Source organism: Podarcis raffonei, chromosome 2 (assembly GCF_027172205.1).
Source record: "Podarcis raffonei isolate rPodRaf1 chromosome 2, rPodRaf1.pri, whole genome shotgun sequence".
NCBI classification, from domain to species: Eukaryota; Metazoa; Chordata; class Lepidosauria; order Squamata; family Lacertidae; genus Podarcis; species Podarcis raffonei.
Genome location: NC_070603.1, coordinates 77,281,963 through 77,298,694, shown reverse-complemented (window position 1 = coordinate 77,298,694; position 16,732 = coordinate 77,281,963). Strand labels below are relative to the sequence as shown.

The following is a 16,732-nucleotide window of genomic DNA, read 5'->3' as shown; positions in this document are numbered from 1 at the left end:
TGTACTAGATTGACCTGTGCTCTGATCCAGATTGGCTTCCCAGGTAAATCACAAGGAAATATAATCATAAGAATAATAAGAATAATAATTATACCCCGCCCATCTGGCTGGGTTTCCTCAGCCACTCTGGGTGGCTCCCAATCGAATATTACAAACACAATACAGCATTGAACATTAAAAACTTCCCTAAACAGGGCTGCCTTCAGATGTCTTTTAAAAGTAGGATAGTTGCTTATTTCCTTGACATCTGATGGGAGGGCAATCCATAGGGCAGGCACCACTACCGAGAAGGTCCTCTGCCTGGTTGCCTGTAAGTGAGACACAGCAGCAGGCCACTGTCTCCTAAAAGGAAGAAAAGGAAGCATTTTTTCTGCTTATCCTCCTAAAAAATACACTAAATATGGGACACTAAATACTCTGAATTATGGGAACTAATTGTAGTGGTCTGTATAATGAGAAGGGAACCACTTTGGTGTTCTTCCTACATTGCTGGACTACTATTCCCTCCCCTGCCACCTTAAATACTGAATCCACTCCGTGGGAATAGTGTATCCACTCAACATTTGCTGATATTGCAGTGTTCAGCACAGTGTGCCCTAGAGTAAGTCAAATACTTTGTAGTCTCTTAAGAATGTACTTAAAGTTACGAGGTAATAGTTGTGAACCCTATATTTTGTACTTTTCTTTTTCTCTTTTTAAAATTCATTCTATTTCATATGTCTTACTGGATTGTTATTTTTTCATAAAGGCATAACATTTTTTCAAAAAATACTGTTGCCATGTGCAGTGTGAATTGGTCAATACCAAGTGATGCAGCACTACAAAAGATGGGTTATGGGCACAGGCAAAGGAGCTGGTCAAAGGTAGAGGAAAGGACTTCAGTTCACTCCACACTTTGTAGCAAACTTCCTGTGACCACATCTGACAAAACATGCTTTGACTGTAATGTATATATGCAAAATAGATTAGAAGCCCGTGGACCTTTCTGAGCATGATCTGTTCCTACTTGGTTTTTTAAAAATAAGGTGGCCTGAAGGCTTCCTGTCACTTTTTTCCTTAATAAAACCCAACTTTAGCTGTTTGGAGCAGCTAGAAGGTGTGGTGCTTGCCATGTTTACTGAAAAACAGCCCTGGAAGTGGCAGCACATTATAATATGCCACCACTTCCCGAGTAACTGTACTAAGAAAAATACGGCTGTTCCAATGCATCTATGACCTTTTCTCTGGAATGGAAGAGATTTAGGTAGGTAGGTCACTATTTCTATAATATCTCAATGTAAATGTATAGTCTGGTATAGCTAAAATGAACTTTGATATTAACTCTGAAGTACATCTATTGAAGTTTCCCCTATCGGATATCTTTTTGTTTTTGCAATTCAGAGCTTTAGAAAGCAATAAAAGAAAGGAAACTGAATATGTATTACATTGGAATGTTAATATAGTATAAGTAATCTCTAAGAATACAAAACATCTGTTAAATGCTGAGCAACCTCTTGTTCAGAAATGGTATTGCTTCTCAAGTACTTCAGTGCAGTGTCAGAAACAGAATTTATTTAGAAAAACATAATAAAGCTTTTTCCCCATGGGGGAGGGGCAAAATGAATAATAAATGTCACATTTTCAGTGCATGTTTTTACTGATAACTTTATTTAGATAATCTGCTAGAATAAATCTGTTACATTTTAAAGTATATTGTACGTTTATTTGTAAATGCTTAGATATATAGCTAAGTAAACATTACATAGTTACAATCTAGCTGCTTATATAATTCAATCTATGTGTGTTGCTGACAAGCATCAGGTTTGCATAATTACTTGTCTGTTACAAAGTTATGTACAAAGAGAAAATGCTGGGTTGGTTCACATGTATAGTGGATGCTCAGGTTGCGAACGTGATCCATGCGGGAGACACGTTTGCAACCCGCTGCGCTGTGTCTGTGCACGCGCAAAGCGTGATTTTGTGTTTCTGCGCATGCACGAGAGCCGAAACCCAGAAGTAACCCGTTCTGGTACTTCCAGGTTCGGCGTGGTGCGCAACCCAAAAACGCTCAACCTGAAGTGTCTGTAACCCGAGGTATGACTGTAATGCTAAGTCTATGGTTTAGCACTTCGTGGGTGAGCCACCAGCAAACCCCAGAAAAACCTCTTCCATTTGCAACAGATCCTGGTTCAAAACAAAACAAAACAAAATGTTAATTGCTAAACAAGAAAATGTGAAACCATGGGTTATAAAGCTGCCTTGCTTAGCTGCTGTTTGTTTTTTAACCAGGATTCCTGGTTTGCACATTAAACTAAATTGAGATTATTGAAACTGAAAGGAAATTGACAGAACTCCTTCCTCTTGGCTGTGCAAGAGGAGGAGATGGGAGCAAGGGTAGCTTGCAAGCCCAAGGGCCCTCTGAGACTTGGTTACATAGTGTTAAACCATGGGAACCAGCCAGCAGAGTAAAAGAATTACCAGATGCTTCATAAAAAGACAACTCTGCTCTCATAATTGATCTGTATTGTCACTGAATTGAAAGTAAACTAGTTCTGGTTTTGTATTTGTATGTTCACATTAAACATTTGAATGTTGGTGAACACTGGGGCAGATTACATCCTAGATCCAGTTTAAATGCACTAAGCACCCTATAGAAAACTTACACTAGAAGCACATTTCTAATAGCCTTCTTTTTTAACTGACTATTGTTGCAGTATGTTTTTCTGAGCATATATTTGAATAATAAAGTATTTATAAAGCAGCAAAATTTGAATTATGGCCAAACCTGTTGTAATTGTGGACTTTTAATTATTTGATTGTAGCTGGTTCTCATAATGGAATCCTAACATTTTCTTAAAGTCCCGTCCAGGTCCTTTTACATCAGTGATGACTTTTACACTGGCCTCCCTAGGATTGTGACCATGCTTTTAACTTGTACTATATATGGCGTACCTAGGAAAAATAATATTCTCATTTGAGAATGTCATTATTCCATAATGCAGACAGTAAGTTCAATGATATCTGTAGCTAGAAATATATCACACAAGCAAAGTTGATACTGTGTGTTTGTATATATAGTTGAAAGTTTCTAATTGGGTAGGTAAGATATTTAGAATCGTTTTCTGTTCCAACATTGTCTGGTTTGAAAATATGGGAAGTACTTTTTCATTGTAGGTTGAAATTTGATAAATAAATGCCAAAAAATATGCAGACCTGCTTCACAAGCCCCACAAATATTTTGCATTTTCAAAATGATTTTGTTTGCTTTTTAAAATGGGTATTTTCTCTATTTATAAGAAAATAAATTGTCATAATACTACTATACCTTATAACCTCTTAATATACATAAGGATCAAAGTAATCATCATCCCTTTCCCTTTGATTATGATCATGATCTTGTTCTTCGTGATCTTCTGCTTCTTCATACTCTTCTGGTGTTAAATATCTTTGGAACACTGGCGTTCTCAGCTGTGTTTGCTGGTTGGCATCAATTTTTTGTTCACCATAATAAATACTGCGTATATGTGGAAAGCAGAAGAAGGCATATGTACTTATTGGAGTGGTGAGCTTGTTGTGTTCCACTCGTAAGTAGGTTAAGTGATTGAGGTTCAGTGGATCAATAGTAGGACACATTAAGGTAACATTGATTACTGTAAAAAGATAAAGCAATGTGTTAAAAAGGTGGAACTATTAATTCTAAAATGCTGATTTGCTATCATAGAAGCAAAAATGATACTCAGTATAATCCAACCAAGGAATGCTTTAAAAGGAGCTGATTTTTTCCTTCTGTAGTCATTTATAAGATACTTTTACTGCTAAGAGTGGATTCTGATACATTGATACATTATACAAGTCCCATTGATGTCAGTGATGTTTACCTCTGAGTAGAAATGTATAGAAACTGCTGCTTGCCTTCTATCACTGTGCCATCGAGAGCGTGCTCACTTATGGCTTATGTGTGTGGTACGGAAGCTGTACTACCCAGGACAGGATGGGGTTGTGCAGAGTTGTTAAGGCAGCAGAGAGCATTGTTGGCTGCCCACTCTTCACCTTAGAGCAGATTTATGCCACAAGGTGCCATAGGAAGACACTGGACATAGTAAAAGATCCATCGCATCCTGGTCACTGTCCCTTCGAGCTCCTGCCGTCGGGACGGAGATACAGGACGATGAAGACAAGAACGTCTTAAGAACAGCTTCTTCTCCAGAGCAATCTCGGCCCTGAATGGGAAGCCTGGACTTTGAAAGTCATCTAATCTTCCTTGCTGTACTATACTGTATTGTTTTAATTAGTGTTTTTATGGAGCAGTCAAGTAATTTCGTTGTCCCCGTGAGGGGGTAATGACAATAAAGATATTATTAATATTATTATTATTATTAATAATAAATTATTCTGGGGGAGCCTCAGCAATACCAGCAAAAAATACCTTTTTCTTACTACTAATCTTTTTTACCTTGATGCAAGGCAACTCATACATGAAAAAATGTCCTATTTGGTACATACAGACCTCAACCTCAACACGTGCACCTTTAACAACTCTATAATCCACTGCAATGGCTGCAATTCTGGCTGAATATCTTAGGCCCATCAGAAGATGAGCTCCAGCTAGTATATTGGATGAAGTATGTTATTAAAGACCCCTGCTTATATAGGACAAAAAGTAGGTTCAGGAGAACTAAGCTATATGCTTGGTCTGATAGCCTTAGATAACCCAGTGATTACTAGCAAGCCTATCTCTTGCAAAGAACCAGATTTCTTTACTAATATTACTTCTGTCTTGTCATGATTTTTATTTACTTTTGTAAAGAAGAAGCAACTAGTAAGAGCAAATAATAATAATAATAATTTGACTTCAACTTTACCCACTCAAACTTTAGTTTTAATCAACTCAACCACAACTCAACCAAAGACAGAAACCAGGGCTGCTGGAAAGGCTGTGGTTTTCAGTTCATATTTTATTTTTTAAACCATTAAGTTTTCCAGTTTCTCATTTGTTTCCTTCTACGCATCTACCTTGGTCTTACACAACAGTCTGAGAGATCATGAGAAACTTGTATTGGTCTACATATATCCATTTATTTATTTTGTTTACTTCAAATAGGAAATTTCTTCTTCTTCTTTGGCAATAACTTGTAGCTGAGTAAGATTGTTTTCCATGAACACGGTCTTAACCATGAGTCCGTAAGTGACCGTGGAGCCCAATTCTGGACCACACGTTCTTCCATAGTGGGGACCATAGGTTTCTGGGCAGGAGTTGATCATAGTGAGAGTTTGCCAAACATGCCTTCCTCTTAGCACTTAAAAAAAAAATTACATTTTTTAATATTACGTTGTCTTGCTCTAACTTCTTTGCCTTGCTCTTCTAAAAATATTTTAGAAGAATAGGGTAGATATTCCACCATTTATGCTCTAACTTCTCTGTCACCATGCATAGCTAACAGTATGAAGAATGGTTAAAAACTAATATTAACTTTACAGAGACTAGATCATTGAAAACAAAGGATTACATTACAGAAATAACTCTTTAAAATAGTAATTCAACCAACCTTCCATGTCATTGTCTTCTATGTACAAATGCTGCAGGGTTCTTGGAATGTAGAATACTTGCTTCAGTTTATTGTGCCCAAGATTGAGTTCCACAAGATTAGAAAGGTTAAAAGCATTATAAGGAACTTCATGCAGATTGTTGTGTGTCATTCTTATAGCAGTAAGCTTTGGAAGTTTCTGAAAATAATTATCTGGAATGAGAGAAATTGAGTTATTTTCAAGGGAAAGATGCATAAGTGAAAATGGTAGATCTGGAGGCATTGATTGAAGTCTGTTGCTGCAGAGGTTGATCTGCATTAGGTTTTTCATCTTTGAAAAATGTGTTTGTTTCAGTTGAGAATCTTCAAGGTGGTTATTGCAGAGGTCAAGCATAGTCATGTTTACTAAACCTTCTAGGTCTTTGCTGGGCAACCTGGAAATCTGATTGAAACCCAGGAGCAATCGTTCTAAGCTTCTAGGTAGAGGGGATGGAATTTCTTCCAGCAGATTGTGTTCTAAATGGAGTTGTACTAGATTTGAAAGTTTGCCAAAGACACCTATGTCAATCATGTGAGACTTAATTTTGTTGTGGCTGAGGTTAATTTCTTTCAGGGCAGTAGCATTAACAAAGGATTCCACAGGCACAGCTTCAATGTTGTTATTCTGTAGATAGAGTTGTTGGATGTGATTAGGAATTCTTGGTATAGTCTGAAGTTTACGATTATCACAGTACATTGTTAGTGGGAAAGTTGCTGGGCAAAAGCATTCTTTGGCACACTGAGCAGGTGTGCTGGGATAAGGAATGGCGTATTCTATGCTAGGAATATGATGAAAAATGGATGGGTATTCATTATCCATTTCATTATCATAGTCATCCTCATAGTCATATTGGCAGAACACTGGGACTCCAAAGAGGAGAGTGATAGTTAGCAGTTGACTCAGGATTCCCATATTCAAGTTCTGATCTGATATCCTGTGGAAACAAAACAAAACAAAACAAAATGTATTAATAAGACTGTTGTGTAATTGGCAAAATTATGTTGTCATTTTTTAATATTGTTTTGTCTGAGAATTAACCATTGTACGGTTTTGAGACTAAAACATACTTTAGGCTTGGGGCTAAAATACTGTGTATGGTTTGAATCAGAACATTTCTTGGTAAATTATTATATAATAGTTGAAATGTTTTTCAACTACTTTTAGCTAAATATGAAAGAGATCTGCTACCTCTTAACTAGCAACTATTTTCAAGTCTTCCAGATAATTCAGAGCTCAACTGCAAACCTAAGAACTGTTGATGATAATACACGAACTCTTCACAGCAAAAATAAATAAATCAAAATGTACTCAAAAGTGTATTAATTTGACATTTTAATTGCCTGTTCTTGCAGATCACCCCATTGCTTGTGTTGGCCACTTTCTTTCAGGTACCTTGCCACTGCAGTATGAGGAGAGGATTTGTTGACATAAAATGTTTGTTATTTCCCTTCCTAAACATTTTTGTTGGCACAATAAGTATTTGGTTGTCGGTATCCTGACATATACATTAAATACATTACTTTAGTATGTAAGTGTATGAGACTAGAGGTTTGTAAGTCATGTTTTGTGTTGAGGAAGTTCATAGATAAGGATATATTCTGAAACTTTTTTCTTTTGCCCCCCAGTTTTTAAATAATGTTTTTGTATTTTACCTTTCAAAATTCAATAGCATACTGCACATCTATTTAAACTGTAAAACATATACTGTACAACTACTGAGCAGATGAAAGAGTAAGCTAAATAATAGGGGAGAAATACATTACTACAAGCTATATTTTGTGGTGTCCAGTGGAAAGGAAAGGAAGTTGTGGCAAAAGATCCTTTAAGGAAACTTTGTGACTTGCTGGCAGTATAAACACAGTTGATGTAACCCAGCTATATGACAGGTCTTCTGAAAAGATGCCATATAAAAATTATTTACTGCCTCAGAAATTTAATGTAGTTTGGTTCTAAGAGAAATATACAGGCATAACTGTCAAATGGCATTTATTTCCACGTGTTTCTCAACAGCTCAAGCACTAAAGTGATGGCAAGGAAAGGAATATTCATAGTTTAGCTTCTGTGGTGGAAGGGAAAGTTGTGGGTTTGGATTAAAATTTCACTCCAGCTATAGAGACAGAAGTAATAGGTTGAGGATTAGAAGACGATTTGGAAGAGATCCCAGGAACTAGGGAAGCTTAGGTCAGAGAGTTCAGAGGCAGTGCTGGGAAGCAGGGGGTCAGAATATATACTAAAGTTTCTTGCTGCTCACCCACTGCTTAATCTGAGAGAGGCATCTGTGGAAAGAGTGGATAAAGGAAACAGAGGTCCAGGGAAATATTTATATTTTCTTGGGTTCCTTTACTACCCATTTATCAATGCCCAAAGTACATAGCTATAAAATGTAATTATGAACATGCGCAATTGTTAGAATACTCAGAGTGAAGAGGAAAACTGGCAAATGAAACTCTAATGGTTATGGGGTTGCTCGTGCGTAAGTTGCCGCCACTCCTGGCTAGGTGACCTGGTTGAACCTTTCCTGGCTGGACAGCCCCTCGCTTCGTGGCTGTTCAGTCGCTGGCAGAATCCGACAGTGGGCGTTTCTTCAACCTTTTCCAACATAAAAGTTGTTTGACGCCCAATCTCCTCCTAGCCTCCCTGCGCGGAAGCCTTCTGCGCAGGGTGGGCGTGGGTAGCGGAGGACCTGTGCTCTCTCCGCTGGTGTCCAGTGAAGAGTCTCTGAGCCTGCTCTCCGCTTCCCCCATTGGCCCCCCTCCATCCCTGGTGTCACGTGATTTTCTTCCCCAACAGGAAACCTGCCTCTCTCCCTACTTGGCCCCTCTCCAGCATCGTCGTGGAGCCCCTCCTCCTCCTCTCGTTCCGATGGCAGTTCCCTGACAGAAACTATGGGAATGTGGGGGAAATTAACAGAATGCTTAAGTTAGAAAAGTTGTGTGTTATTGATGGCTGAATGTCAGGGTGATTAAAGGAAGTAGATGAGATTAAGTAGTGGATGAAAAGGAGGAAGTGGTTGAAGAAGGGCCTCAGATGATGATCCAAGGGTCTGGGTTGGTTCAGATGGGGAGAGATGGTCCTTGATGTAGGACCATCCTGAGCCATTTAAGGCCATTTAGGATGTCCTGAGCCATTTAAGGCTTTCTAGGTCAAAACCTAGAGCTGTGAGAGCTGGACCATAAAGAAGGCTGATCGCTGAAGAATTGATGCTTTTGAATTATGGTGCTGGAGGAGACTCTTGAGAGTCCCATGGACTGCAAGAAGATCAAACGTATCCATTCTTAAGGAAATCAGCCCTGAGTGCTCACTGGAAGGACAGATCATGAAGCTTGAGGCTCCAATACTTTGGCCACCTCATGAGAAGAGAAGACTCCCTGGAAAAGACCCTGATGTTGGGAAAGATGGAGGGCACAAGGAGAAGGGGACGACAGAGGACAAGATGGTTGAACAGTGTTCTTGAAGCTATTATTATTATTATTATTATTATTATTATTATTATTATTATTTATATCCCGCCCTCCCCAGCCGAAGCCGGGCTCAGGGCGGCTAACAACAATCAAATAATCAAACAATCAAATAATCCAACATTCTAAAAACATTTCATTATAAAAATTAATTAAAATCAAATTGATGGCAACCGTTAAGCAAAATTCTGTGTAGGTTGCCAGAGGAGGGATTCAGGCTGCGCCCTAACCAAAGACCTGGTGGAACAACTCTGTCTTGCAGGCCCTGCGGAAAGATGTCAGGTCCCGCAGGGCCCTAGTCTCTTGTGACAGGGCGTTCCACCAGATTGGAGCCGCAGCCGAGAAAGCCCTGGCTCTAGTTGAGGCCAGCCTAACCTCTCTGTGGCCTGGGACCTTCAGGATGTTTTTATCTGCAGACCGTAGGTTCCTCTGTGGGGCATACCAGGAGAGGCGGTCCCGTAGGTACAAGGGTCCTAGGCCGTATAGGGCTTTAAAGGTTAAAACCAGCACCTTAAACCTGATCCTGTACTCCACCGGGAGCCAGTGCAGCTGGTATAGTACCAGATGAATGTGATCTCGCAGCGAAGACCCCATAAGGAGTCTTGCCGCGGCATTCTGCACCCGCTGGAGTTTCTGGGTCAGTCTCAAGGGCAGCCCCACGTAGAGCGAGTTACAATAATCCAGTCTGGAGGTGACTGTCGCATGGATCACAGTGGCTAGGTCAGGGCGAGAGAGATAAGGGGCCAACTGCTTAGCTTGGCGGAGATGAAAAAATGCCGCCTTTGTTATAGCTGTAATCTGCGCCTCCATAGAGAGGGAGGTCTGACCAAACATGAGTCTGACCAAACTGCGGGAGGCAGTGGAAGACAGGAGTGCCTGGCGTGCTCTGGTCCATGGGGTCACGAAGAGTCGGACACGACTAAACGACTAAACAACAACAACAGGTCAAAACCAGCACTTTGAATTGGGCACGGAAACTAATTGGTAGCCAGTGCAGTCAGGCTAGGATTGGTGTAATATGCTCAAACTATCCTGCCCCAGTGAGAAACCTGACTGCCAAATTCTGCACCAGCTGAAGTTTCTGAACTGTCTTCAGAGGCAACCCTATGTATAATGCATTGCTATAATCTAACCTGAAGGTTACTTTAACTAGAGCATAGACAACATGAATTAGGATATCCCTATCCAGATAGCAATGTATCTGGGCCACCAGCCAAAGTTAATGGAAAGCACCTCTGTGTCCTCTATAAGAGGTCCAGAAGGTGGCAACATGAGAACAGGTTTTTTCTGCAGTGGAATCCCCATTTGTGGAATGTTCTCCCCGGGTGGCTTGCTTGGCCCCTTCATTAAAATCTTTAGGTGCCAAGTGAAAATGTTTCTCTTTAACCAGGTGTTCAGCTGATCAATATTCTATGGCTTTATAAAACTGTTGGGGGGGTGGTTATTAGTTTGTTTTTGTTTTATTGTGTACTTTGTTTTCTCATTTTGTATTTGTATGAGCCACCCTGGGATCTTCGGATGAAGGGTGGTTTATAAATAATATCAGTAATATCAAAACCTACCAGGAAATCAATGATAAGCGATAGGCCATAGTCCTCCTGTTTCTCTCCTGATAAAGATGATTACTCGTGTAACAAAGGCTGCCTCAGTGCCATACTCAGGCCTGAAGCTAGAATGAAATAATAGGCTCATAGAACCATAGTTGCCAAATCTGAATTGGCTTCGTAATCTTTTTCAATATGTTATTATCATAGTATGTATATTAATTTTGCTATGTTGCTTCATCCAATGCATTCCTGGTCTCATACGCCTTTGGTCTCAGTGTTTTTCTCCTCCTCAGCCACCCAATAAAATCATTGCTGCCTACTTTGCGAAATGGCAGCACCAACAGTAAACATTAGGGGAGATGTGGGCAGACTTATTTCAGGCATGCGCTGGCAAACCACGTATCCCGAAGTATTTTTGTCCCATTCACCCTGAAAATCACATAACAGCATCGGTGGGCAGCTTTATTTTGGGCATGCGCTGGCAAACCACGTATCCCGAAGTATTTTTGTCCCACTCACCTTTAAATAAAAAAAGAAAGGGGGAGATGAAGGGAAGCTCTGCTTCTGCACATGACTGTGGAATGATGGGAAGTTCTTGCTTCTAAGCTTTGCTTCTGCACATGCTGCACAAATCGTTCTAATACTAAGACATTCCCTCATCACCTTAGAATGTTCAGTTCACATTGAGTTCAGGAAAACATTATACTCTGACCTGTTCTTAATGCATAGTTGACCACATCTATCGGAACGTAATTGTTTAAGTCTTACTATATCAATCACTAGTTATATTTTAATTAGGAGGTTTTCATGCCTGTCTAGTTCTGTGCTCCCTTTCCCAGCCTTTAATCTATTGGTGATTAATGCCTATATGCAACCTTTGCTTTGTACTTGTGTTAGCCAATCAGCAATAAGCACATATGTGGCAATGCTGTAATATTCAATAAAAGAGACTCCCCGAGACTTGCTCGGGAGATGCCTCCCATATGACACTCACCACTCGTCTGTCGTTATTTCAACCCAACAGTAAGGGACCCAAGGGTCATCTAGTCCAGCCCCCTTCCATGCAGGAATCTCAGCTAAAGAATCCATGACTGATGGCTTAAAAACCTCCAAGGAAGGAGAGTCTACCACCTCTCATGGGAGTCTGTTCCACGGCCAAACAGCTCTTACTGTCAGAAAGTTTTTCTAAATGTTTAGTCAGAATCTCCTTTTATGTAACTTGAAGCCGTTGCCTCGAGTCCTACCCTCCAGAGCAGGAGAAAACAAGCATGCTCCATCTTCCATGTAACAGCCCTTAAGATATTTGAAGATGGCTATCATATCTCCTCTCAGTTTCCTCTTTTCCAGACTAAACATGCCCAGTTCCTTCAAGTGTTCCTCATAAGGCTTAGTTTCCAGACCCTTGATCATCTTGGTTGCCCTCCTCTGCACACGTTTCATCTTGTCAACATCCTTATTAAATTGTAGTGCCCAGAACTGGACACAGTATTCTAGGCGTGGTCTGACCAAGGCAGAATAGAGTGGTGCTATTACTTCCCTTGATCTGGACCCTATACTTCTGTTGATGCATCCTAAAATAGCATTAGCTTTTTTTGCTGCTGCATCACACTGTTGACTCATGTTAAGGCTGTGGTCCACCAAGACCCCTAGATCGTTTTCACATGTACTGCTAGTAAGCCAGGTGTCCCCCGTCCTATATTTGTGCGTCTAGTTCTTCCTGCCTAAGTTCCGTAATCTGTTAAGGTCATTTTGAATTCTGATTCTGTCTTCTGTGGCATTAGCTACCCTTCCCAGTTTGGTGTCACTGGCAAATTTGATGAGTGTCCCATCAATTCCTTCATCCAAGTCATTTATAAAGACATTGAACAACAATGGGCCCGGGACAGAACCCTGTGGCACCCCACTTGTCTCTTTTTTCCAGGATGGTGAGGAATCATTAATGAGTACTCTTTGGGTTTGGTCAGTCAAGGAGCTACAAATGCTCCTGACAGTTACCTTGTTTAACCCACGTTTCACCAAAATAAACTGCTTCCTCCAAGCACGTCTGAAGCTGACTGTGCATGACCATCTCAGTCATCTTGCCCATGAACAGGACATTTACATGAGATGCAGAGAAGTGTTTGGATCCTAACCAAGGGAAATCTTACCCTATCAATAATATTACCTGAAGCTTTAACATTTAGTATATGATTCATGTTTTTAGTTTGCATCAGTTGATGTACCAGTAATCTGCTCTTTTTATCACTGATTTCCCACAATGTTGGTCAGCAAAATTCTTAAGAGAAATCATTTCTTCAAGATGTGGAAAGAGTTAAATGTGGTTTTTAGTTTTCTTAAGTCTCTCCAGAGATCAAGAGTAGGTCTCACACAGAACATTAGGGCAGCAGTCCTAAACCCACTTAGCTGGGCGTAAATCCATTTGATTCAACTTTTGAGTAGTCACGTATAGGATTATGTTGTAAATCTATTCTCTTATGGTTTTCTTCTTTCAAAAGCTGGGCCTGTCCCATAAAGTCTGATGTACAGCCACTGCTGAATTGATGTCCCTGACACTAGAAATTTCATGCCTTGCTACTTGTAAATAGAGCAAAAAAGTATCTAATACTCAGTTTCCAGTTAATTCAAAAGGAGACATTACACAAAAATAAAATGGACCAAGAAACAGGGATATGATCTGATATTGCAATAGGACCAGTATTGTGAAATATGTTTAGCTATTCTAATTCAGAATATATTTAAAGTCAAGCTGAGAAGTGTTTATGAGTTAAAAATATAAAACTTTAAAACTACAATACTGTGCAGTTAGTTGTTTTCACTGGCAAATATCACAAAGCATGTTTTTTGTCTAAATATCAATAATGCATGCAAAACTACTAGTAGTTCCTTCTCAACATTAAAAGATAAGATGTTAAATCAAAATAAGTAAACATTTTTTTAAAAAAACAATTTAAAGACAATATTGGGACCATAGCTATATTTATTTTACTGTATTCTATCTTCAAAGTAAACGTCTACTGTACAAGCTCAAATGCTAAAAATGAAAAAATATTTCCTAATTCAGCTGTTGAGGTGACTTGAGAAAATTGATATCCTAATCTAAATAATCTGTATTATTATTTCTTTATAAAGAAGCTCTCTAGACGTCTATAGCATTTACTAGGGCTCTGATCTTACAACTTTCTGTGATACCATTATTAGTGAAATCCTTCCAAGCATATTAAACAACTTTTTTGTAATATAGTCACACAACACTCTGCCTTCCGTTCTTCATACAAATCCAATATACCACAGCTTCCGAGGGACTCTTCTTTAAGGCTGTATTCTCTTTTCTCCTTAGCAACTTTCCCCTTTGTCTTTTCCACTTCACTTTAAACACCTTCCCTTCCAAAAATGAAGATAATGACGTCAAAAGCTTACTTTTTGTGTGCAAAAAGAAGACGATACTTCTTTCTTCTCAAGCTTTGGTACTATAGTGGCCGTTCACCTACAATCTCCCTTGTTTCAAGTCCAGCTTCCTCATATCTCATCTTTTCCTTATCTAGATTTGGCCGTACAATATTAGCTTTTAAATGTTGACATATATTTCCCAGTTCTCATGCTTCCTAATTTGCTATTCAGTTCTTCTGATGTTGAATTCATTTTTGTTAATGAACTGATTCTATTAGCGTGTGAAAAACAACTGAAAGTTGTGTCACGTTGATTGAATAGGTCAAAAGTATGATTTACTTCCATCAACTTACTCTTACTCCTAAATAAAAGACTAATAACTTGATCCTCACATAAGTGGCAGTAATGAAGACAAGGGCATGCAACATTGCAACTAAAACAGCTAGTCTAGTGAAACATAGTCTGTGTGGTGTATTGGTTAAGAGTGTTGGACTATGACCTGGGAGACCAGGCTTTAAATCCCCATTCAGCCATGAAGCTCACTGGGTCACCTTGGGTCGGTCATTATCTCTCAGCCTAACTTATCTCACAGGGTTGTTGTGAGGATAAAATGGGGAGGGGGAAAACATGTACACCACCTTGACTTCCTTGTAGGAAAAGGTTTTATAGAACTTTAAAAAATAAATAATTATAACAGCTCCACTCAGCATGCCTTTCCAACCCACCAAGATGTAATAAAATGCTGGCACAACATTTTGCCAGCACTGATAGAATGGAGTTGCTTTGTTATAAGAGGCATCAACCTCACCACTACCTGAACTACCCTTCTTGTATCCCAAAAGCATTCATCCTCCCCCTCTCCCATTTTTTTACATAGGCACAGCAGAACTGACATCACCATTTCTCCAGAGCAGGGGAAATATTTCAGCAAAGTAGACTGGCAAAAGATGGAATGTAGGGTGTTTTTTTGGGGGGTGGTAGTGAAACATAGGATTAGACTGTTAACTGTTTATTGGGGATTATGCAGTATTACATAATTTCCCAGAGTTCTGTTTTCTGTTATATCTATGCAACATGGTCAAGAACATTTTAAGAGATCACCAAATGTTAATTCCTGAATTTAGTGAATAATCAGAGTAATTTATTTATATTTATACATAAATATGTCTAACCATATACATTTGAGCAAAAGGTTTTATGTATCACTGAGTATCACTGGATGCTTCCAAGGATAAAACTACATGATAGATATAATTAGATGAAAGAACACTGGATATACGCCAAATGTATATAATCAATGTGCATGATAATTGGTTAACAAGGTTATATAATAATCTGAAGCACATTACCAGTAAGAAGATAGAAGTATTTAAAACAAATAATTTCCTACCTCTAAATTATTTTGTAGTTTTCAGCCAATGAATATGCAGCAAGCTTTAGAAAGTGTCAGATGGTGCTTCCCTTAAAATCCATAGTCACCATATAAGAAGTATCTAGTTCAGAATATGAGTACTTGATGAAATGTAATTTACTGCAAAAATCCTCCGGAGACGCTTAAAATGCTGCTTGTTGCACAAAATAGTTTATTCAAATAAGAGTATACTTTTACCCTAGTGAAATTATGTGGCTTTAGCCTGCTTTCTCTAATGTTTGGTTTGAGGTGTGGCAGGAATTTCCTTCACTTGAAGGGGTGGCTCAAGATTATTTTTAGCATGATCCATCCAACTGTTTGTTTTATTGTCAGTGCCAATTCTTGTGTCCATTCAGTTTGTTTACTGCCTGAAAGTCCAGTTAAGTATATTACCATTCTCTCCTTTTAAGGACACTTACTGTTAAATTATATCAACATATTTACATTGCTAACTATTTGACATTCTTGTTATAAGCTAAATCTTACAGCTAGTGCAAGCATGAACATCACTTGATTCCTTCTGATTTGTGATTCCTGAATAGTCTATGACTCACATCTGGATTTATTGATTGCTCCATTGTAACACACTGTCATAATCTACCACCACATCAAGCTAAATGCATTTCAGCAATTCATTTCATTGGATTATAATCCTTGTTGAAATAAATTAGTCACAACTCACTTTTTATATTGATTTCAGTGGGACCTAAATGTAGCTAACATCTTCTGGATATACAAATGGTTCAAAGCATGTTTAACATTGTGATCCTATACATGTCATTACTGTGGTACCTCGGGTTACATACACTTCAGGTTACATACACTTCAGGTTACAGACTCCGCTAACCCAGAAATATTACCTCGGGTTAAGAACTTTGCTTCAGGATGAGAACAGAAATTGTGCAGCGGTGGTGCGGTGGCAGCAGGAGGCCCCATTAGCTAAAGTGGTTCTTCAGGTTAAGAACAGACCTCCAGAACGAATTAAGTTCTTAACCCGATGGTACCACTGTACTACCCACCTTATAAAGTCTGTTTGAGTGCTGGTGACATTTTCTGCTTTTAACTGTCCCTCTTCTCCTTTATTGAAGAAGGTGGTTAACATCTGTTTGCAATTTAATTCTAAAGCACTCTTCCCCAATGATTACAACCCCCTATCATCTTGGTATGGCAGTGGCCAGGAATGATGGAACTTAGTCAAACATTTGGGGACCCAAGTTTGAGAAATGATGCTTGAGAGTTTCCCAGATAATGTAGACTTCTCTATTTCTTACCACTTGTTAATCTTTCGGATTGGTCAGAGATTCTTTTGTTAGCTTGAGTGGACCTTCTTTACTTGAAGGCAAAACACAAAAATACAACCCTATTGTTAAACATCTCAGCAGAAT

General features: G+C 39.1%; 2 protein-coding genes across 4 annotated transcripts in view; one reads left to right on the top strand and one right to left on the bottom strand.

The window, feature by feature from the left end:
• Nucleotides 1-16,732, top strand: part of CENPP (centromere protein P) — a 163,056-nt gene that overhangs the window by 29,198 nt on the left and 117,126 nt on the right. The gene's annotated exons all lie outside the window — the stretch shown is intronic.
• On the bottom strand, nucleotides 1,636-15,603 carry OMD (osteomodulin). 2 transcript variants are annotated; one of them, XM_053377633.1, is made up of 3 exons: nucleotides 15,327-15,603; nucleotides 5,526-6,478; nucleotides 1,636-3,629 (listed from the first exon to the last, which is right to left on the bottom strand). In XM_053377633.1, exons 2-3 carry the CDS (start codon nucleotides 6,454-6,456, stop codon nucleotides 3,316-3,318), a joined length of 1,245 nt encoding a protein of 414 aa, XP_053233608.1. In that variant the 5' UTR covers nucleotides 6,457-6,478; nucleotides 15,327-15,603; the 3' UTR covers nucleotides 1,636-3,315. The 2 variants fall into 2 exon arrangements, with proteins under 2 accessions (XP_053233608.1, XP_053233610.1); XM_053377635.1 differs by lacking the exon at nucleotides 15,327-15,603 and having other exon boundaries at nucleotides 5,526-6,561.

Excerpts from the sequence above, each read along its gene's own strand:
- OMD (XM_053377633.1), bottom strand. The coding sequence starts at position 6,456 with ATGGGAATCCTGAGTCAACTGCTAACTATCACTCTCCTCTTTGGAGTC. Across the intron at positions 3,630-5,525 it reads AGAAGACAATGACATGGAAG|TAATCAATGTTACCTTAATG; the intron begins GTTGGTTGAATT and ends ATCTTTTTACAG.